Source organism: Brachyhypopomus gauderio, chromosome 2, assembly GCF_052324685.1.
Source record: "Brachyhypopomus gauderio isolate BG-103 chromosome 2, BGAUD_0.2, whole genome shotgun sequence".
NCBI classification, from domain to species: Eukaryota; Metazoa; Chordata; class Actinopteri; order Gymnotiformes; family Hypopomidae; genus Brachyhypopomus; species Brachyhypopomus gauderio.
The window spans coordinates 47,664,449-47,686,308 of record NC_135212.1 but is presented as its reverse complement, the minus strand read 5'-3'; the positions used below and the strand labels follow the sequence as shown (position 1 = coordinate 47,686,308).

General features: G+C 39.3%; 3 protein-coding genes across 21 annotated transcripts in view; 1 reads left to right on the top strand and 2 right to left on the bottom strand.

The window, feature by feature from the left end:
• Window positions 1-1,635, top strand: part of mapk8ip3 (mitogen-activated protein kinase 8 interacting protein 3) — a 26,104-nt gene extending 24,469 nt beyond the window's left edge. For all 18 annotated transcript variants that reach the window (XM_076997142.1, XM_076997137.1, XM_076997145.1 and 15 more), the window contains 3 exons: window positions 203-364; window positions 571-717; window positions 966-1,635. In XM_076997142.1, coding sequence (XP_076853257.1) covers window positions 203-364; window positions 571-717; window positions 966-1,087 — 431 coding nt within the window. In that variant the 3' untranslated portion in view covers window positions 1,088-1,635. The remainder of the gene's footprint in view (window positions 1-202; window positions 365-570; window positions 718-965) is intronic.
• Window positions 1,636-2,795: 1,160 nt separating this feature from the next.
• On the bottom strand, window positions 2,796-18,109 carry nme3 (NME/NM23 nucleoside diphosphate kinase 3). Of its 2 annotated transcripts, none has more exons than XM_076997154.1 (5): window positions 17,960-18,109; window positions 5,481-5,611; window positions 4,305-4,406; window positions 3,837-3,949; window positions 2,796-3,310 (listed from the first exon to the last, which is right to left on the bottom strand). In XM_076997154.1, exons 1-5 carry the CDS (start codon window positions 18,003-18,005, stop codon window positions 3,193-3,195), a joined length of 510 nt encoding a protein of 169 aa, XP_076853269.1. In that variant the 5' UTR covers window positions 18,006-18,109; the 3' UTR covers window positions 2,796-3,192. The 2 variants fall into 2 exon arrangements, with proteins under 2 accessions (XP_076853269.1, XP_076853270.1); XM_076997155.1 differs by lacking the exon at window positions 17,960-18,109 and adding an exon at window positions 6,002-6,041.
• Window positions 18,110-18,184: 75 nt separating this feature from the next.
• On the bottom strand, window positions 18,185-21,199 carry mrps34 (mitochondrial ribosomal protein S34). The gene is made up of 4 exons (XM_076997152.1): window positions 21,040-21,199; window positions 19,313-19,635; window positions 19,173-19,215; window positions 18,185-18,987 (listed from the first exon to the last, which is right to left on the bottom strand). Exons 2-4 carry the CDS (start codon window positions 19,628-19,630, stop codon window positions 18,686-18,688), a joined length of 663 nt encoding a protein of 220 aa, XP_076853267.1. The 5' UTR covers window positions 19,631-19,635; window positions 21,040-21,199; the 3' UTR covers window positions 18,185-18,685.
• Window positions 21,200-21,860: the final 661 nt, after the last annotated feature.

The following is a 21,860-nucleotide window of genomic DNA, read 5'->3' as shown; positions in this document are numbered from 1 at the left end:
AGTGTAATATTGTTTCTGTGATGTATATCTGTGTGTATCTCTTTCTCTGCTGTGCATGTAGTGTATTTGTGTGTACAGCATTGTTCACAAGTAGCACTTTTTTTTCACGGTTCCTTGGTCTCAGTCGATCCACTCGAACGTAAGTGCTGCTGTTGTTTTTCACTTCTCAGTTTGAAATTTCTTCTCTTTCTCGTCTCTCCAGCAAATAAGGTGTCTCCCACGTCATCAGGGGGCGTGATTCACGTGTACGCCGACGAATCAGAGAAGGGCAACGGCAGCTTCATCCCGTACTGCTCCATGGCTCAGGCCCAGCTCTGTTTCCACGGACACCGAGATGCAGTCAAATTCTTTGTGTCAGTCCCAGGTGAGGGCTACCTGACCACATCTGCAAGCACAGCACTGATTCCAAACTTCTTGTCATGTTTTGTCACTCAGAGCTGTTAAGAAGGTTTTGTAGTCCAGTGAATGCTTTTATTTAATGCTGTCTGTGATTTTAAGAAATATTTGATGCCTTATGAAACAAAGTTTTGTATTTGAGGTGTTTTGTTGGTGTTTTTTTTTTTCCTTCAGGCAACGTATTAGCCACCCTGAATGGCAGTGTGCTGGACAGCCCATCAGAATCTCAGGGGTCTTCAGCCCCAGTGGAGACAGAAACTCAGAGTGTTCATAATGTATTGGTGCTCAGTGGAGGAGAAGGCTACATAGACTTCCGCATAGGTACCGTACATTGTCACATACATCATCACACAATTTTGATGATGGTGACGTTAATCACAATTATGCACATACACATTTTAATTGAAATATTCATAACCTTGTGAGATGCTGCATCTTCATATGGAGACATTTTAAAATGCAGCTTCACTGTGCCTTAGGCCTCAGTAGGTCAAAAATCCCTATGAAAACTTTTAATATACTTATAAAATATTTTTTAACCTGACTTTTCTACCTTCACCTCATTCCAGGTGATGGTGAGGATGACGAGACAGAGGAAGGAGACGGCGACGCCCCTCAGATGAAGCCGGCGTTGTCTAAAGCTGAGAGGAGCCATATTATTGTCTGGCAGGTGTCGTATGTCCCCGAGTGATGACAGGACACCTTATACCTGCACTCCCCATCCTGTAACTCTGTGCCCAGATACTATGTATGAAACCATATCTGTTGCTAACTATGCCCCCAACCCAAATGAAATTCTGTACCCATACTCTATAACTACCCCAAGGCCTGTATCTTCCTTCTCTAAACTGAGTCATGCCCAGTATGTTCGTTACCCGAACGCGACTGCCTCTCTCTTCAATACAAACACACAAGGCACAGCTCAAGAGTCTCCTGCATCTTACAGCTTAATGGCAATTTTAAATCACCTTGATTAAAACCATTTCATTTCCTTTCCCAAAACAACCCAGTTTTGCCAAATATGTGAATACCCTAATGCTGTTTATTTTATTTTTTTCTACCAGCTCACAGCTCACAAACACCATGGAAACAGGCAGCTCATTGGATAGCGATTCAAGGATATGGAGCTGTGATTGGTTAGAGGCATTTGGAGAGATGCAAATTGGTTTGTGATTCTCATTTATGCAGGACGTGTGTACAGAAATGTAAATACCGAGGTTCAGTAAGTAAAACTTAGGATCATTTAGGAGAACAACCAAGAGGGAAAAGGAGCTGTGGGTGGCTGATAGAGAAATTATATGAAAGCACATGACACACTGAAGTGTTGGTGGAACTTTGGTAGACTGTGGAAAGCCATATACAACATTTTAAAATATGGTCTCATTGACATGCCAATAATACTCAATCTACAGACAAAACAGTGGATATAAAAGCATAATTCATTCTACAGAGAGGGATCTGGAAGCAGGTGAGCTGTGGGCTGATTGGTTTATTTTTCCACTTGGGCTGGGCATTGTGGGCCACAGAGAAGTGACTGGCTTCCAGTTTGATTGACTGGTCCCAACTGTTTGCTCTGTATGTGACTCACCTCTATTTGTTCTCTTAAGTGTGGTTAAATATTAAATATAAACATATTCGTGCTCTGAAAAGATTTACTTGTCTAAATGTCTTGTTCATAAAGTCCCATCCATCATTCAGAATGTTTTAGCGATATGTTATTGTTGTTATTGTAAGGTACATTTAGTCCCAAACATACCAGATGACAGGAAAATGCAACATTTCAGACAGGTTTATGTTTTTAGCTCAAACTCTGTTACCCTGGTGGTATCATACAATGTCATATATCAAACACATAAAATCCATGGCTTTACAAGAACCTTTATTTCATAAGAGGTCACTTTGTGGTTATCAGACCTCAGAGAAGTTGTAGTGCAAAAACGGAGCAAGATCACTCGCACAACACAAAGAAGCACACGTGTCCATCACGTCCCTCTGAAGAGTACATTATTGCTTTTGTCATGATTCCATACACAACATGAACAGTCATGTCTTCAATAGCTACAAAAAGATAAGTATAAAATGTATGTAATGACACCAAGCTACCACGCATAAAGTCAGAGCATACTGAAGTTCAGCTTTCCTGATAAATATACCACAGGGAGTTGTAGTTGAGGTGATGTACATCATGTGGTATCAGCGTCACCCGCCTAGCAGGGTCTTTAAGTTGCAGCAAAACAACTATACTGCATATTTCAGAGAACGTGGGTTCTGAGACTGTAACAATTGTGCTAAATACATTCACTTCAAATAGGTCTACAAACAGCAGTAAAATGCATAAATATTGTTTCATTATGATCATTCATTCATGATGAATATGAAGTTATAGAAAATGTGCAAAATTGTCACATAAATGTAAGCAACTTATCAAATGCATTATCCAGGTTGTGTTTTTTTTTTTTTTGTTTGGTATTTTTTAGAGCAATTTGATTAGGGATAGTGTGTCCACATTGCTTCCCCTCTGATGAATATTTTTGACCTGAAAGGTTGGTGGTCCTCTGAAGACCCGGAGACAGAGGCCCAAACCCGTCAGCAGCTGATGCTGAGCTGCCTGCCCTGTGCCGGCCCGGTTACAGCAGCACACAAGTTTCCTCCTAGCGGGTTCTGCCAGGTCTGCAGAGGCGTGGTGCTCCAGAAGGAGTGTGTCCTGTTCCTGCAACATGAATATGAAAGGCCGCAAAGCTCTGTGTCAGTGTGTGTGTGTGTGTGTGTGTGTGTGTGTGTGTGTGTGTGTGTTGCTCATGCATAGATCCACTGCTCGGTGCTCTCCTCCCAGCAGACGAGCTCATGCTCTTTGAACCACAGGGTGATTTCCCTCTGAGCACTCTCTACCGAGTCACTGCCATGGACGACATTCCTGCAACACCAGAGACATGCTGCAGTTTAGTGAGGCCTCCATTATAACACAATCACATGTAATCTCTGTGTGCTCATTCACTGCTATTTTTCACTGCTCCTGAACAACTTATAAGAATAACAGCTTCTGATGTATTGTGATAGCTTGGCAAATTCCTGACTGTGTTTCAACACAGAGTTGACCTAAGGTATATAATGCTGAAGTATGTAATGCTCATCTTATAAGGCTGCAATTCACTAATACTGGTCTACTGAATCATCTTAGCCAATGAATTACTGACAAACACCATGAACGAACTACAAAATACATCAGAAGTAATGAGACCTTTTTTTCTCTCTCTCTCTCTCTCTCTCTGAGACCTTCTAAGCACCATTAAAATCACAAATGTCAACAGAGAAACTTTCTAAAAATCTTTGGAAGCTGTTCTAAAAATCACTGTCAGCAGTAGATATATGGTTTAATCAGTAAATGGAATTGAAATACCATGTTAGCTGCAGCTACATAATTAGTGAGGCCTGTTACCAACCTGCCCACTTCTACACAGTAATCTCCTCTGATGGTTCCTGGAAGGGAGTCAGCAGGATTGGTCTCTCCCAGCATTTTCCTGGCTGTCTTTACCACATCCAGGCCTTGCCATACCTCTCACACGGACACACACACAATAAAATCATAACTGCACATCAGTGGTATCCATGAGCATATGTATTAAATTAGTGGTGTCAATTCCAGGTTCAGAGATTAAAAGTCCTCACCAGGATTTTGCTCAAGCTTGCTAGATTTTCTAATTAGTGCAATCCAGGTAAAATTAGTGGAATCAACACAATCCAGGAAGCCTGAGCAAAATCCCGGTGAGGACTTTTATTTTCTGAACCTGGAATTGACACCTCTATATTAAATGTATTAGCATATGGCTGGATCTTAGGATGCAATTGAAATAGTGACATGTAGAAGTAGAGGTGCAGTTCTGGAATATTCTAGATATGGAATATCTTACCATAGCCACGATAGGTCCAGAACTCATGTATCTGAGCAGGCCTTTGTAAAATGGCTTGTTCCTCAATTCCCAGTAATGTTCATTCAATTTGTCTTCAGAAGCCTACACAATCAACCATACAAACACACCCCCATACACACACACACACACACACAATTTTATAGACACATTTCTCATTTAATTTAGAAAATGCATTGTGTACGTGTAGCAAGTGTGTCATATGATGGTGGCAAAGAGGCTGGCCACACCTCTCAATTCCCAATGATAGAACAACATATTAGGTTTGGCGTGTACACAGCCGGGCACCAACTGGCTTCATTAGTAAACGTGATCACACAGGCATCCCTCTGTCACTAGTGCACAGACTAATGTCACCCCTCTCACCCTGGAAGCAGTGTCAATCTGGCTATTGTAGTCACACATGGCTGTGGCAACATCGGCCATCAAATCAGCTAACAACGATGTGGCAAAAGCTTTTTTCTGTTGTGCCACCTTGGAAAATAATTCTGCTTTTCCTTGAGACTGAGTTGCTTAAAATTGTCACTTAAGCAAGCATGTCAAACCGGTCTACATTTGGTTGTCTGTTGGAGATTTCAAGGATTCAAGGAGTGTTTATTGTCATTCGCATCACATTTGCATGGGGTGGAACGAAATTTTTATACTCAAGGTCCCGGTAATACGAATATACATAATTATCTAAAACAATTACAGTAAAGAGCAGTAATGGAGCTAGTATTTTAGAAGAATATATATGTAATAAATAGTATATACACACAGGGCATAATTTAAACGCAGACAGTAAGTCTACAATAGCAGCAGCATGATATAAAGTGACCAGAGTTCAGTAAAGTGACCGGTGAGTAAGTGGCTTGAACAGAGTCAGAGCAGTGAGTAGTTTAGGTGGAGTTTATGAGTCTCACAGCTTCCGGAATGAAACTGTTCCTCAGTCTGGTTGTCCTACACTTTATGCTCCTCAACCTTCTGCCTGAGGGGAGCGGGACAAAAAGTGAGTGAGCTGGGTGTGTGGGGTGCCTCATGATGCAGGTGGCCCTCTTTCTACATCTGGAGATATCCTATTATATCTATATATTTTATATATATTTTAAAATAAATAAATAAATAAAAGTAATGATTTTAAGCAAGTGTAAAAGGACTATGTGAGGATTGCTCTTTTACCTGCAGGAACTTAAGTGCGACCAGTTTGAAGCCCTTTCTCTCAAAGCGGTGGACTATCTCTCCCACAAGCCTCCTCTGAACTCCATCTGGCTTCACGGCGATGAAGGTTCGCTCGTTCACACCCGTCCATCCTGCAATACCACATATCAAACACACAGTCCTGGAGGTTTAGGTCCAATAATAACCCAACAATCTAAATGCCAAAAACCTGACAGATCATTTTAAAGTTTAAAATCTTCCTCATGTAACCTAGACAGTACTTAGTATAAAATACAGTAAGTAGTATAAACATTTGACGGACTGAATGCAGTAAAATGCCATCAGAACAGAACCTTACAGAATATATTGGCCAAGGCGTCCTCTCCTAGTTAAGGGTTCATTATAAACGACGCGTGTCCATCACAAAACTCCGTTTTTCTAGTAATAAAAGACAAGGACGCTGCTCTCTACTAGACTACACAAGACAGACCGCTGGGTATGAAACGTCTGTCACATTTAGAAGAGGCGGACCCGCGACATACCCGCTCCGTTGATTCACTGCGGTCAAGCCAGCCCTCACTTGAAAAATCTTGGTCAAGCCAGCCCCCAAAAAAATTGCGAAGTTGCGCGTATTTCATAGATTACGGTAAAGGGTGATGTGGCCTGTGATTCCACATTTAAATCTAAATGGTGAACAGAATGAGTAAAAAGTAAATTATTACATTTTGTTACTTTTACACCGTTTTATATTTACAGTGTCATTAAAAAAATTCTCCTGATTGCACTGAATAATTTCACTATAGAATGGTAGAACACCACCTACAGATGTCACTCATGTAAGATCAAGAAGATCTGATGTGGCATTTCAAAGTAAAGGTCCCTCAAATTTCCATATTTGATTAACTTTATTCTATGTTTACAGGGTCATTAAAAAAAATCCTCCTGATTGCACTCAATAATTTCACTACAGTATGGTAGAACACCACCTAGAGATGTCACTCAGTCAAGATCAAGAAGATCTGATGTGGCATTTCAAAGTAAAGGTCCCTCAAATTTCCATATTTGATAAACTTTATTCTATGTTTACAGTGTCATAAATAAAAATCCTCCTGATTGCACAGGATAATTTCACTACAGAATGGTAGAACACCACCTACAGATGTCACTCAGTCAAGATCAAGAAGATCTGATGTGGCATTTCAAAGTAAAGGTCCCTCAAATTTCCATATTTGATAAACTTTATTCTATGTTTACAGTGTCATAAATAAAAATCCTCCTGATTGCACAGGATAATTTCACTACAGAATGGTAGAACACCACCTACAGATGTCACTCAGTCAAGATCAAGAAGATCTGATGTGGCATTTCAAAGTAAAGGTCCCTCAAATTTCCATATTTGATAAACTTTATTCTATGTTTACAGTGTCATAAATAAAAATCCTCCTGATTGCACAGGATAATTTCACTACAGAATGGTAGAACACCACCTACAGATGTCACTCAGTCAAGATCAAGAAGATCTGATGTGGCATTTCAAAGTAAAGGTCCCTCAAATTTCCATATTTGATAAACTTTATTCTATGTTTACAGTGTCATAAATAAAAATCCTCCTGATTGCACAGGATAATTTCACTACAGAATGGTAGAACACCACCTACAGATGTCACTCAGTCAAGATCAAGAAGATCTGATGTGGCATTTCAAAGTAAAGGTCCCTCAAATTACCATATTTGATAAACTTTATTATATGTTTACAGTGTCATAAATAAAAATCCTCCTGATTGCACAGGATAATTTTACTACAGAATGGTAGAACACCACCTACAGATGTCACTCAGTCAATATCAAGAAGATCTGATGTGGCATTTCAAAGTAAAGGTCCCTCAAATTTCCATATTTGATCATTTTTTTCTATGTTTACAGGGTCATAAAAAAATCCTCCTGATTGCACTCAATAATTTCACTACAGTATGGTAGAACACCACCTAGAGATGTCACTCATGTAAGATCAAGAAGATCTGATGTGGCATTTCAAAGTAAAGGTCCCTCAAATTACCATATTTGATTAACTTTATTCTATGTTTACAGGGTCATTAAAAAAAATCCTCCTGATTGCACTCAATAATTTCACTACAGTATGGTAGAACACCACCTAGAGATGTCACTCAGTCAAGATCAAGAAGATCTGATGTGGCATTTCAAAGTAAAGGTCCCTCAAATTACCATATTTGATTACCTTTATTCTATGTTTACAGGGTCATAAAAAAAATCCTCCTGATTGCACAGGATAATTTCACTACAGTATGGTAGAACACCACCTAGAGATGTCACTCAGTCAAGATTAAGAAGATCTGATGTGGCATTTCAAAGTAAAGGTCCCTCAAATTACCATATTTGATTAACTTTATTCTATGTTTACAGGGTCATTAAAAAAAATCCTCCTGATTGCACTCAATAATTTCACTACAGTATGGTAGAACACCACCTAGAGATGTCACTCAGTCAAGATCAAGTAGATCTGATGTGGCATTTCAAAGTAAAGGTCCCTCAAATTACCATATTTGATAAACTTTATTCTATGTTTACAGTGTCATAAATAAAAATCCTCCTGATTGCACAGGATAATTTCACTACAGAATGGTAGAACACCACCTACAGATGTCACGCAGTCAAGATCAAGAAGATCTGATGTGGCATTTCAAAGTAAAGGTCCCTCAAATTTCCATATTTGATAAACTTTATTCTATGTTTACAGTGTCATAAATAAAAATCCTCCTGATTGCACAGGATAATTTCACTACAGAATGGTAGAACACCACCTACAGATGTCACTCATGTAAGATCAAGAAGATCTGATGTGGCATTTCAAAGTAAAGGTCCCTCAAATTACCATATTTGATAAACTTTATTCTATGTTTACAGTGTCATAAATAAAAATTCTCCTGATTGCACAGGATAATTTCACTACAGAATGGTAGAACACCACCTACAGATGTCACTCATGTAAGATCAAGAAGATCTGATGTGGCATTTCAAAGTAAAGGTCCCTCAAATTACCATATTTGATAAACTTTATTCTATGTTTACAGTGTCATAAATAAAAATCCTCCTGATTGCACAGGATAATTTTACTACAGAATGGTAGACCACCACCTACAGATGTCACTTATGTAAGATCAAGAAGATCTGATGTGGCATTTCAAAGTAAAGGTCCCTCAAATTACCATATTTGATAAACTTTATTCTGTGTTTACAGTGTCATAAATAAAAATCCTCCTGATTGCACAGGATAATTTCACTACAGAATGGTAGAACACCACCTACAGATGTCACTCATGTAAGATCAAGAAGATCTGATGTGGCATTTCAAAGTAAAGGTCCCTCAAATTACCATATTTGATAAACTTTATTCTATGTTTACAGTGTCATAAATAAAAATCCTCCTGATTGCACAGGATAATTTCACTACAGAATGGTAGAACACCACCTACAGATGTCACTCATGTAAGATCAAGAAGATCTGATGTGGCATTTCAAAGTAAAGGTTCCTCAAATTACCATATTTGATTAACTTTATTCTATGTTTACAGTGTCATAAATAAAAATCCTCCTGATTGCACAGGATAATTTCACTACAGAATGGTAGAACACCACCTACAGATGTCACTCATGTAAGATCAAGAAGATCTGATGTGGCATTTCACAGTAAAGGTCCCTCAAATTACCATATTTGATAAACTTTATTCTATGTTTACAGGGTCATTAAAAAAATCCTCCTGATTGCACTCAATAATTACACTACAGTATGGTAGAACACCACCTAGAGATGTCACTCAGTCAAGATCAAGAAGATCTGATGTGGCATTTCAAAGTAAAGGTTCCTCAAATTACCATATTTGATTAACTTTATTCTATGTTTACAGTGTCATAAATAAAAATCCTCCTGATTGCACAGGATAATTTCACTACAGAATGGTAGAACACCACCTACAGATGTCACTCATGTAAGATCAAGAAGATCTGATGTGGCATTTCACAGTAAAGGTCCCTCAAATTACCATATTTGATAAACTTTATTCTATGTTTACAGGGTCATTAAAAAAATCCTCCTGATTGCACTCAATAATTACACTACAGTATGGTAGAACACCACCTAGAGATGTCACTCAGTCAAGATCAAGAAGATCTGATGTGGCATTTCAAAGTAAAGGTCCCTCAAATTTCCATATTTGATCATTTTTTTTCTATGTTTACAGGGTCCTAAAAAATCCTCCTGATTGCACTCAATAATTTCACTACAGAATGGTAGAACACCACCTACAGATGTCACTTATGTAAAATCAAGAAGATCTGATGTGGCATTTCAAAGTAAAGGTCCCTCAAATTACCATATTTGATAAACTTTATTCTATGTTTACAGTGTCATAAATAAAAATCCTCCTGATTGCACAGGATAATTTTACTACAGAATGGTAGACCACCACCTACAGATGTCACTTATGTAAGATCAAGAAGATCTGATGTGGCATTTCAAAGTAAAGGTCCCTCAAATTACCATATTTGATAAACTTTATTCTATGTTTACAGTGTCATAAATAAAAATCCTCCTGATTGCACAGGATAATTTCACTACAGAATGGTAGAACACCACCTACAGATGTCACTCATGTAAGATCAAGAAGATCTGATGTGGCATTTCAAAGTAAAGGTCCCTCAAATTACCATATTTGATAAACTTTATTCTATGTTTACAGTGTCATAAATAAAAATCCTCCTGATTGCACAGGATAATTTCACTACAGAATGGTAGAACACCACCTACAGATGTCACTCAGTCAAGATCAAGAAGATCTGATGTGGCATTTCAAAGTAAAGGTCCCTCAAATTACCATATTTGATTAACTTTATTCTATGTTTACAGTGTCATAAATAAAAATCCTCCTGATTGCACAGGATAATTTCACTACAGAATGGTAGAACACCACCTACAGATGTCACTCATGTAAGATCAAGAAGATCTGATGTGGCATTTCAAAGTAAAGGTCCCTCAAATTTCCATATTTGATCAATTTTATTCTATGTTTACAGTGTCATAAAAAAAAATCCTCCTGATTGCACTCAATAATTTCACTACAGTATGGTAGAACACCACCTATAGATGTCACTCAGTCAAGATCAAGAAGATCTGATGTGGCATTTCAAAGTAAAGGTCCCTCAAATTTCCATATTTGATCAACTTTATTCTAGGTTTACAGGGTCTTTAAAAAATCCTCCTGATTGCACTCAATAATTTCACTACAGAATGGTAGAACACCACCTAAAGGTGTCACTCAGTCAAGATCAAGAAAATGTGATGTGTCATTTCAAAATAAAGGTTCCTGAAATTACTAAAATATGGAGTAATAATCAAAAAAATGTTTAGTCCACTACAGACCTTTCTATATGTCTGTGGAGTTGCTGCACCTAAATAAAACACTTCGATTCCTGTTTTCAGAAGCTAGACAGAAATTAAATTAAAAAAATAAAACAATGGACATAAGAATACAATCACAGAATTAAAAAAGCATAATGTCTTAAGTAGAATTAAGGAATGAATAACATATAAGAGCTATACAGTTGCTTTATAAAAAGTAAAGTGAAATAAAACAGAGTATCAAATGTTTTGCGCTATATTCATATTCACAGTTCTGTATAGTATCTGTATATGAATGTGGACTGCTGATGACCAGAGTTTCTTTGGGAGTAGTGCTGGCTGTACACGCAATATTCTGTACATCTAGGTGGTCTGCTGATGTGTGGGTTTTACTAGGAGCAGTGTGGGTTGTGTAGTCTAACAGCAGTGGAAAAGATGAAGAAAACTATGAAGACTAAAGTGAAGAAACTATTGACTGTAGCAGCTGTCCAGTGCTGTCTAAGTATATTGCCATCTCTTGCACTGGGTCCAAGAGGTTTATCAGGACAGACCAGGCCCTCTTAATGAGTTGGTCATTCTGCTTCCTGTCTGCAGTCAAGATGCTGCTGCCCCATTATCATTCCATTGCTTAGTAAACCTTGATGTTTTATCATTTATTCAGCAGGTTGCTGCTGAACAATGAATGGGAATTAGTTCAAATAAGCAAACGTCTTCCTAGAATTGATTAAAACAATAAAACAGGGGCATTGGAAAGCCGTTTGCCCCAAATCCCACACACATGCCTAACATTGTATTGTATCTTCTAGGAGGTCAGGCAGTGTTCTTCTTCTTCTTTCTGCTATTCCCGTTTAGGGGTCGCCACAGCGGATCAAACTCCTCCATCTGGCCCTGTCTTGAGTGTCCTCCACTGACACACCAGCCACTCTCATATCCTCTTCCACTGCATCCATAAACCTCCTCTTAGGTCTACCTCTCCTCCTCTTGCCTGGAAGTTCCATCCTCAAGACCCTCCTACCAATTTACCTCTCCTCCCTCCTCTGTACATGTCCAAACCACCTCAATCTCGCTTCTCTAACTTTATCTCCAAAACATGCTACATGTGCTGATCCTCTAATAAACTCATTTCTAATCCTATCCTTCCTCGTCACTCCAAATGAGAATCTCAACATCTTCATCTCAGACACCTCCATCTCCCTCACCTGTCTCTTTGTCAGTGCCACTGTCTCCAGTCCATACAACATAGCAGGTCTCACTACTGTCCTATAGATCTTTCCTTTCATTCTTGCTGACACCCTTCTATCACAGATCACCCCAGACACTTTATGCCATCCACCCCAGCCTGCCTGCACTCTCTTCTTTACCTCTCTTTCACTTCCTCCATTACTCTGTACCCTTGACCCTAAGTAGGTAAACTCGTCAACCTTCACCAAATCAACTCCTTGTAACTGGACCTGTCCACCGTCTGCCCTCTCATTCACACACATGTACTCTGTTTTACTCCTGCTCACTTTCTCCAAAGCATATCTCCATCTTTCCAAGCTCACCTCCACCTGCTCCCTACTCTCACTACAGATCACAATGTCATCAGCAAACATCATAGTCCAAGGGGACTCCTGCCTAACGTGCCTAACCTCGTCGTCTGCCCATGACAATTGCAAACAGGTGTCATATTCTGCCCTGCTTCATTCTTGTCTTTCTGTCTTTGTTTTCATTGTCCTGTCAGTGCCATGTGCCTGTGTTTACATTTCTGCCATGTGCTCCTAGTGTCCGCCCACTGTCACCGCACCTCACACGCTCATGAATGAATGAATGAATGAATGTTCAATTTATATAGCGCCTTTCAGGATACCCAAGGCGCTTTACAATTTTAACACTGGCAAACTCCCTTATCCAGAGCGACTTACATTTTTAGCTCTTTTTTTTAACATACAAGTGAGCAATTGAGGGTTAAGGGCCTTGCTCAGGGGCACCTCAGTCATGGCCTCAGGTCTGGGAATCGAACCTACGACCCTCCGGTCACAAGACCAGTTCCCTAACCACCAGGCTTCAGAGGTTCCAAACTTCAGAGGTTCCTGCCCTTTGTTTCTAATTGGGATTATGTGGCTGAACACATTGAGCTACCGGGGATGACAAGTCTCACACAACCAATCACACACAACGGCAAGAAGCAGCAGCCAACTGCGCACTCTCTACCAGGATCCACAGCCCCCTGTGGGACTGAATGGGGTGCAGGAAGGGGAGAGAGGACAGACCCTAGTGACAGAGCACCATCCACCACTGGACATACAAGCATAGACACTCAGACAACAGACACAGATACACACTCAGGGAGAATTTGTCTGGGACTGCCAATTTACCTAACTTCCATGTCTTCGGACTGTGGGAGGGAACCGGAGACCCCGGAGGAAACCCACGCAAACACGGGGAGAACATGGAAACTCCACTCAGATAGGGACTTGAACCCAAGACCCCAGTGCAGAGAAGCAAACATGCTTTCAGTTGCTCTGGTTGTCTCCCTCTTGTTAGCCCCAGCTGTTTGTCATTTGTGCCTGTATATATCCCTGGTTGTTTGCCTTATATTTGCTTGGAGTTTTTTATTATTTTATTGATTTGCCAATAAGTCAGTATTTCTACTTTAATTTTGTCTTTGTTCTCTTGGTTTGTTTGTTTCTTGCACTTGCATCCTGCCTCCTCAGATCACCTGATGTGATAGAAGGTAACTCAGGATAACAGGTGGGCAATGATGTCATTAAATGAGATACATTTATTGATAATGATAGACAGACTGTGACGGGCAGGTGTGAGCAACGAAAAGGAAGCGATCACGCCAAGTCTCAGGGAAAAAGGATGGTTTAATAGAAAGTGTGCAAACCAAAACCCGTGCAATAGATCCAAATTAAGGATATAATGACCAGCGGTCAACTGGTACAAAGACAAGACCTATATAGACAGACAAACGACCATCAGGTGGGAACGGATCACGGGCTCCGCCCACCTGAGGGGCGTACACGACATCACAAAACAACAACAACACAGCCGCTGTGGACGGAGGCGACCGGTAGGGGGCCGCCTCACCGTGACACAGACTACTTAGAGTAGTCTCTCTATATATAAAGAGTCCATATGAAAGAAAGTCTGGAATACAATAAGGGATGTTATTGGTTCAGTAAATTGTTATTATTATTATTATTTAATATTATAAAATATTAAAAATATTTTACATATACACTTTATTTTGAAATGGCACATAACATCTGCTTGATCTTGACAGAGTGACACCATTAGGTGGTATTCTACCATTCTGTAGTGAAATTATTCTGTGCAATCAGTGGGATTCCTTTTAATAACAGTGTAAATGCAGAGTAAAATTGATCAAAATGATAATTTAGTGGGCCTTTATTTTGAAATGGCACATCACATCTGCTTGATCTTGACAGAGTGACACCTTTAGTTGGTATTCTATCATTCTGTAGTGAAATTATTCTGAGCAATCAGAAGGATTCTTTTTAATGACACTAAATGTAGAGTAAAATTGATCAAATCTGGTCATTTGATGGACCTTTATTTTGAATTGACACATCAGATCTTCTTGATCTTACATAAGTGACACCTGTAGGTGGTATTCTACCATGCTGTAGTGAAATTATTCTGTGCAATCAGGAGGATTCTTTTTAATGACCCTGTAAATATAGAGTAAAATTGATCAAATCTGGTCATTTGATGGACCTTTATTTTGAAATAATGCATCAGATCTTTTTGATCTTGACTGAGAGACACATTTAGGTGGTATTCTACCATTCTGTAGTGAAATTATTCTGTGCAATCAGGAGGATTCCTTTTAATAACAATGTAAACATAGAGTAAGATGTATCAAATCTGATAATGTGGAGTGCCTTATTTTGAAATGATACATCAGATCTTCTTGATCTTGACTGAGTGACATCTCTAGGTGGTGTTCTACCATACTGTAGTGAAATTATTGAGTGCAATCAGGAGGATTTTTATTAATGACCCTGTAAACAGAAAAAAAATGATCAAATCTGGTTATTTGAGGGACCTTTACTTTGAAATGCCACATCAGATCTTCTTGATCTTAGCTGAGTGACACCTTTAGGTGGTGTTCTACCATTCTGTAATTAAATTATTCAGTGCAATCAGAAGGATTTTTTAATGACCCTGTAAACAGAAAAAAAATTGATTAAATCTGGTAATTTGAGGGACCTTTACTTTGAAATGCCACATCAGATCTTCTTGATCTTACATAAGTGACATCTCTACGTGGTGTTCTACCATTCTGTAGTGAAATTATTGAGTGCAATCAGGAGGATTTTTATTTATGACACTGTAAACATAGAATAAAGTTGATCAAATATGGTAATTTGAGGGACCTTTACTTTGAAATGCCACATCAGATCTTCTTGATCTTGACTGAGTGACATCTCTAGGTGGTGTTCTACCATACTGTAGTGAAATTATTGAGTGCAATCAGGAGGATTTTATTTAATGACCCTGTAAACATAGAAAAAAAAAGATCAAATATGGAAATTTGAGGGACCTTTACTTTGAAATGCCACATCAGATCTTCTTGATCTTGACTGAGTGACATCTATAGGTGGTGTTCTACCATACTGTAGTGAAATTATTGAGTGCAATCAGGAGGATTTTTTTTAATGACACTGTAAACATAGAATAAAATTGATCAAATATGGAAATTTGAGGGACCTTTACTTTGAAATGCCACATCAGATCTTCTTGATCTTACATGAGTGACATCTGTAGGTGGTGTTCTACCATTCTGTAGTGAAATTATCCTGTGCAATCAGGAGGATTTTTATTTATGACACTGTAAACATAGAATAAAGTTAATCAAATATGGTAATTTGAGGGACCTTTACTTTGAAATGCCACATCAGATCTTCTTGATCTTGACGGACAGACATCTGTAGGTGGTGTTCTACCATTCTGTAGTGAAATTATCCTGTGCAATCAGGAGGATTTTTATTTATGACACTGTAAACATAGAATAAAGTTTATCAAATATGGTAATTTGAGGGACCTTTACTTTGAAATGCCACATCAGATCTTCTTGATCTTGACTGAGTGACATCTCTAGGTGGTGTTCTACCATACTGTAGTGAAATTATTGAGTGCAATCAGGAGGATTTTATTTAATGACCCTGTAAACATAGAAAAAAAAAGATCAAATATGGAAATTTGAGGGACCTTTACTTTGAAATGCCACATCAGATCTTCTTGATCTTGACTGAGTGACATCTATAGGTGGTGTTCTACCATACTGTAGTGAAATTATTGAGTGCAATCAGGAGGATTTTTTTTAATGACACTGTAAACATAGAATAAAATTGATCAAATATGGAAATTTGAGGGACCTTTACTTTGAAATGCCACATCAGATCTTCTTGATCTTGACTGAGTGACATCTATAGGTGGTGTTCTACCATACTGTAGTGAAATTATTGAGTGCAATCAGGAGGATTTTTTTTAATGACACTGTAAACATAGAATAAAATTGATCAAATATGGAAATTTGAGGGACCTTTACTTTGAAATGCCACATCAGATCTTCTTGATCTTACATGAGTGACATCTCTAGGTGGTGTTCTACCATACTGTAGTGAAATTATTGAGTGCAATCAGGAGGATTTTATTTAATGACCCTGTAAACATAGAAAAAAAAAGATCAAATATGGAAATTTGAGGGACCTTTACTTTGAAATGCCACATCAGATCTTCTTGATCTTGACTGAGTGACATCTATAGGTGGTGTTCTACCATACTGTAGTGAAATTATTGAGTGCAATCAGGAGGATTTTTTTTTATGACACTGTAAACATAGAATAAAATTGATCAAATATGGAAATTTGAGGGACCTTTACTTTGAAATGCCACATCAGATCTTCTTGATCTTACATGAGTGACATCTGTAGGTGGTGTTCTACCATTCTGTAGTGAAATTATCCTGTGCAATCAGGAGGATTTTTATTTATGACACTGTAAACATAGAATAAAGTTAATCAAATATGGTAATTTGAGGGACCTTTACTTTGAAATGCCACATCAGATCTTCTTGATCTTGACTGAGTGACATCTGTAGGTGGTGTTCTACCATTCTGTAGTGAAATTATTCAGTGCAATCAGGAGGATTTTTTTTAATGACACTGTAAATATAAAACGGTGTAAAAGTAACAAATGTAATAATTTAAATTTACTTTCAAGGTTTTCATTTTCATAGACATTAAATACAGTTTGAGTCATGATTTATTAGTTCTGAATTAAACGATTTACTTGTGGAATTAAATGTAGAATCACAGGCAGCATCACCCATTACCGTAATCTATGGTATACGCGCAACTTCGCAATTTTTTCGGGGGCTGGCTTGACCAAGATTTTTTAAGTGAGGGCTGGCTTGACCGCAGTGTTGATTCGGGGGACTTTTGCCGCAAAATCCGGAAGATATTTTGGTTCCGACGATGACCTCTTGGAGCCCATGTAAGCGAGCTAGCTTAGACACCCCGGGAGGGGTACTTAACTAGCTTAGACACCCCGGGAGGGGTACTTAACTAGCAACCTAACAGCTCGCGCGGCGCTAACGGCACACCCACCCAGTAGGCGCGTGCACGAAGCTATTGATAGTTTCTCATTTTAATGTCGCCAGTGCGGTTCGTATGGTCATTAATATCTCTATCTCAACACATGTATCGAGTTCGGATTATTTGGACACGGGTCAGGCAGGTTCGGTAACTAGTAGCTATGCACGTTACATTTCGATGCGCATGAATCAGCGGGCGTTTTTGCAGCATGAATATATCGTGAAATACTTTGAAGGTACCTAACACGTTAACACCACATGTATAATGTGCATACTCAGTTGCATGATTTACCTCCATATTTGTAGTTTTCTTATGCAGATAATAATAATACACCCACGTACCCGACACACACACTGGCGAAGGACCGTGACAAGTTAGGTTAGCTAGTTTAGCCAGCCGGCCGGCTTAGTTATTTTAATCGGTTTGCATGTATTTAGCCGGTAACTGTGTTTAAGTCCAGTGTTGTGGGTACTCACCTCTCTTGAACACGTAAGCGAATATCGTTAAAAAGAGACAGATCATGTTCCCCGCACCGTCTCGCGCGTTTGAAGGAAGAATGTTGACGGGTGCGCGCGCTGTCTTGCGGTCGCAGACTGTTCGCGCGTGCTCGACGTCGCACGAGGACAAAGAACAAACGATTGTACCGAATACCTGCCCTGGTATGACGTTTGACTGCATTAGTGCAAGAGAGAGTGCCATGCTCCAGTTTTAAACGCACGTTTTTATTCATAAATATTCTTAATACAAATGTCACCATAGCTCACGCAGTAATGAACGTTACACACAGTTTAGACGTTTACCTTTTTAGTAAATACAACATACAGTAGAGAGGCCTAGACCTTAAAAAGAAATGTCCTCAGGGTGTGATTCCAGTGCGCTAAAGAAATAGCCACAATAGTGCTGATCTTTAAACACAAAAGGCTTAGCCATTTTTAGAGCATTTGGAGACTTGATGTCACAAATTCTTGCAATGCATCAACAGAAGCAGCACTTTTAAACTGACCTGTGACAGTATTCACCTGCAATGACTAATGTACGCGTTTGGATATGGAAAGCTTTTTCTACACCAGTTAAGTGCCATGCTGAGTAGAATGGTGGTGGTGTAGGGGTTGGTGTAGGGGTTGGTGGGGGCACGGTCATCTTTACTGATGCAGGGTCTTCATCAAAGGAAGGTGGACCTTTCCCTTTCCCGTGTGAGCACGTTAGACTGGGGTCCCCTCCTGTTTTCTCCGTTCGTCCTGGATGCGGAAGTACTCTTTGCTGAGCAGCTCGAGTCGTTTCAGAGGGAGGCTAGGTTCAGGCAGACTGCTGGCTTCCACACCCAGCCGCTTGGCCTGCTCTGCCAGAATCATAGCTCGCAGGAGCGGCGGGTAGCGCACATGCCTGACGGGTGGCTCTGGCACAGCTTCAAAATACTTAAAAGCTTCTTCCTCGTGCTTGGGCACCAGTCTCCAGTCGTGGTACATGACCTTCTCCACCTCCCGCTCCGTCTCCTCCTCTTTACCTGCAACACAACTCACTGAGTAAGCGTACCATTTATAACTACACGGTCTGATGTTTATGAAAGCCAATTGGTCATGGGAGTTTAAACAAGGCTGGAGAGAGGAAAAAAAATTATAAAATATATATTGGTGTGTGTGCAGTTTTGCAAAACTGTTGTCTGTTAGAAGGATTTGACAGTCTACTTACCTTTAAATGTTAAAAGGCCCCATGCTTTACCATGGTCCATATTCTACAGGAGGAAACCAAGACAAGTTATTAAAATTAGGTTTCACGTCTCTTAATAAACCAACGGAAAGCATCAAGATGAAGATGCACAAAGCCCTCACGTCTGCCGTGTAGTCCACTTTCACTTTGGTGATCTTCCAGTAGCAGGGTTCCTCGTGCTCCTCCAGCCAGGACTTGCGCGTGAAGAGGCGCCCCACCCCGAACACGCGCATGGCGGACAGCAGCGTGAAGAGGGTCGTCTCCCTCCGCACGTCCGTCCAGGCCAGCACGGGAAACTTCCTCCCGGTGAACGGTCGTGTCATGTTCTCGTAGTCCACCGCGTAGCGCTGCGAGTCCCGCGGCCGGTTCTTCTGCTCCCGGTAAGCTCGGACCTTCCGGGCCATTTCAGCGATGAGCCTCAAGCGCTTCTTCTTCACCATGGCGGCTGGAGTCAAATGAAGATGAACCATTACCGGTTAAAGTGTTAAAATATAACTATATTCTTGCATTACGACCTTGCAGGGTCTTGATAACCAGTGTTGTGAATAACGTAACGTCGTCATTTTGTCAGTAACAATATAATTAATTACTTTTCCTGTCGTTAGAACGCCGTTGACGTTACTGGTCATTAAAAGCGGTGCGTTACTATATATTGATATACTAACAGTAATTCGAGCGGACCGCTGCCCAGACTAGTGAGGAGTAACAGATCTCGATAGGTCACAGTTCTCGGTGTAACACCTGTTTAACTTAACAAGTCAGTAAGCGATTGGCTAAGGCAGCATTGTGGTAGCCAATCAGAGCCAGTGTTTTTACACGCGTGCCGAAGCACACGACACAACCGGAGAAGAGGCAGAAATGGCGAGTCAGGAGCAAGCCGAAGAAAAATTAGCATTTTCAAGGTGGCAATATAAACATTATTTAAGAAAATACTTGAAGTTCCTGAATGCCTACCAGACTGGGTATTTGATTTATTTAATTAAGAATAGAGGTTTTATTGTTAAGTTTATTTTTGTTGTGAACAAACTAGTTGTCTCAGATTGAGAGAATTTAATTTAATATTTAATTTGAAAGATGTAAATGCACTTTATATAGTGTAACTGTTTACTTTTGCTTTTTTTTTTTTTTTTTTTTTTACAAAGATTTGGGATTTTAAAGGATTTTATCCTGCATCTGTTGATGTGCAATAAATATCAAAAGTTAAACACCTTTCTGATCTACTTATTTCAACTGACTGAAAACTGCTTTAAAAAATCCTTATTCATTGGCATATAACATTTTTTAACTGTAATGCAAATAGTTACTTTCCCTGGTAATGAGTTACTTTTATTATAGAGTAATTCAGTTACTAACTCAGTTAAGTTTTTGAACAAGTAGTGAGTAACTATAACTAATTACTTTTTTAAAGTAACGTTTCCAACACTGTTGATAACCATACAAGTAACTGGTATGATGCATTGACTGTATATACAGTCACTGGTATGATGATGTATGCTCATCCCAGGGAGCATGATATCTCAGCCTGCTAGCATATCGCTCACAGCCATTGTAGGCAGCATGTAAAGCCGTGGAGAGAATAGAAATAAACCGCGACAACATCGCTGTAAAGAAAATGTTTAGTTACATTACAACCACCCGTTAAACCTCACGCCCTTTGGAGGTAACGCTGGTCAGCCTGCTGGTGCACCTTCTACACATGTAGCTGGCTAGTTACATGCTTCTCATGCAGATCCACCAGATTTTGCTCATGAAGAACACATTAAATCTTGTGTTAGCAAAAATGTCATCTTCTAAATTAAATGACACGAATGGCCATAAAACACTATATACAGTAGCACATTCGCCTTACCTCTATAATTTGGCTTCAGATGGTTTTACTGGGTACTCTGCTTTAACTTGACCTCCACAAACGTAACTTCCGGTACGGTGCATCAAGAGCAGCACACCGTCTGGACGTGATCTCACATCACTGGTTCCCAGTCGTCTTGACATTAACGCCAGGGACGCCGTTCGTAGTAAAGCGCTATTGTTTTTATTTTGTCTTGTATGTGGAAAAAATAAACGTACGTGTTTCAAAGGCCTAAAAATGTCATTTTCAAACCTCTTCAGTAAATTACCTACAAAAAGGTACAGTCAAGCTGCACAAGTTACAACTTAAGTAACATGCACAAAATGACAATAGTTCTTAATCTTTATTATGAATTTGAAAAAAGTAAAACGTAACCTACATCTCTAAACTCTTTTTCTATGCATATATAGGCTTTTTCTTTCAGCTTATTTTACAAATGTAATCTTTGATATATACTAGTCAGAGTGAGAAAAAAGGCTAATACATGCAATATGTACAGACCACAGCATAGAGGACCTGCATGTATTTTGTATACATACAGTAAGCAGAAGAAAGTGCTTAATGCATAACAAAAAACTTTTAAAGGTGAATTACAAAAGCTATATACACTTAAACCCCATACTGATTAAATATGACCCTCACAGAGAGATGTAAAGAAATATGCTCATAAGAACAATGGGTAGTGCACATTGTTCAGATAGCATCTGAATTAAGAAAATAACAAGCCAAAATCAAAGCTAAATGTCACAAACATCAATTAAACACACTAGGGCAGCACATTATAATGTCTGATAATCAGTATCGTGGTATTGGTTTTTGCC

What these genes read in the sequence shown, in the direction of transcription:
- nme3 (XM_076997154.1), bottom strand. Translation starts at nt 18,005, where the DNA reads ATGATCTGTCTCTTTTTAACGATATTCGCTTACGTGTTCAAGAGAG. An exon ending in CGCTTACGTGTTCAAGAGAG is followed by an intron (nt 5,612 to 17,959) that starts GTGAGTACCCAC and finishes GTGGTATTGCAG; the next exon opens with GATGGACGGGTGTGAACGAG. An exon ending in CTGGACCTATCGTGGCTATG is followed by an intron (nt 3,950 to 4,304) that starts GTAAGATATTCC and finishes TCCGTGTGAGAG; the next exon opens with GTATGGCAAGGCCTGGATGT.
- mrps34 (XM_076997152.1), bottom strand. Translation starts at nt 19,630, where the DNA reads ATGGTGAAGAAGAAGCGCTTGAGGCTCATCGCTGAAATGGCCCGGAAG. An exon ending in AAGTGGACTACACGGCAGAC is followed by an intron (nt 19,216 to 19,312) that starts GTGAGGGCTTTG and finishes TTCCTCCTGTAG; the next exon opens with AATATGGACCATGGTAAAGC. An exon ending in GGGCCTTTTAACATTTAAAG is followed by an intron (nt 18,988 to 19,172) that starts GTAAGTAGACTG and finishes GTTGTGTTGCAG; the next exon opens with GTAAAGAGGAGGAGACGGAG.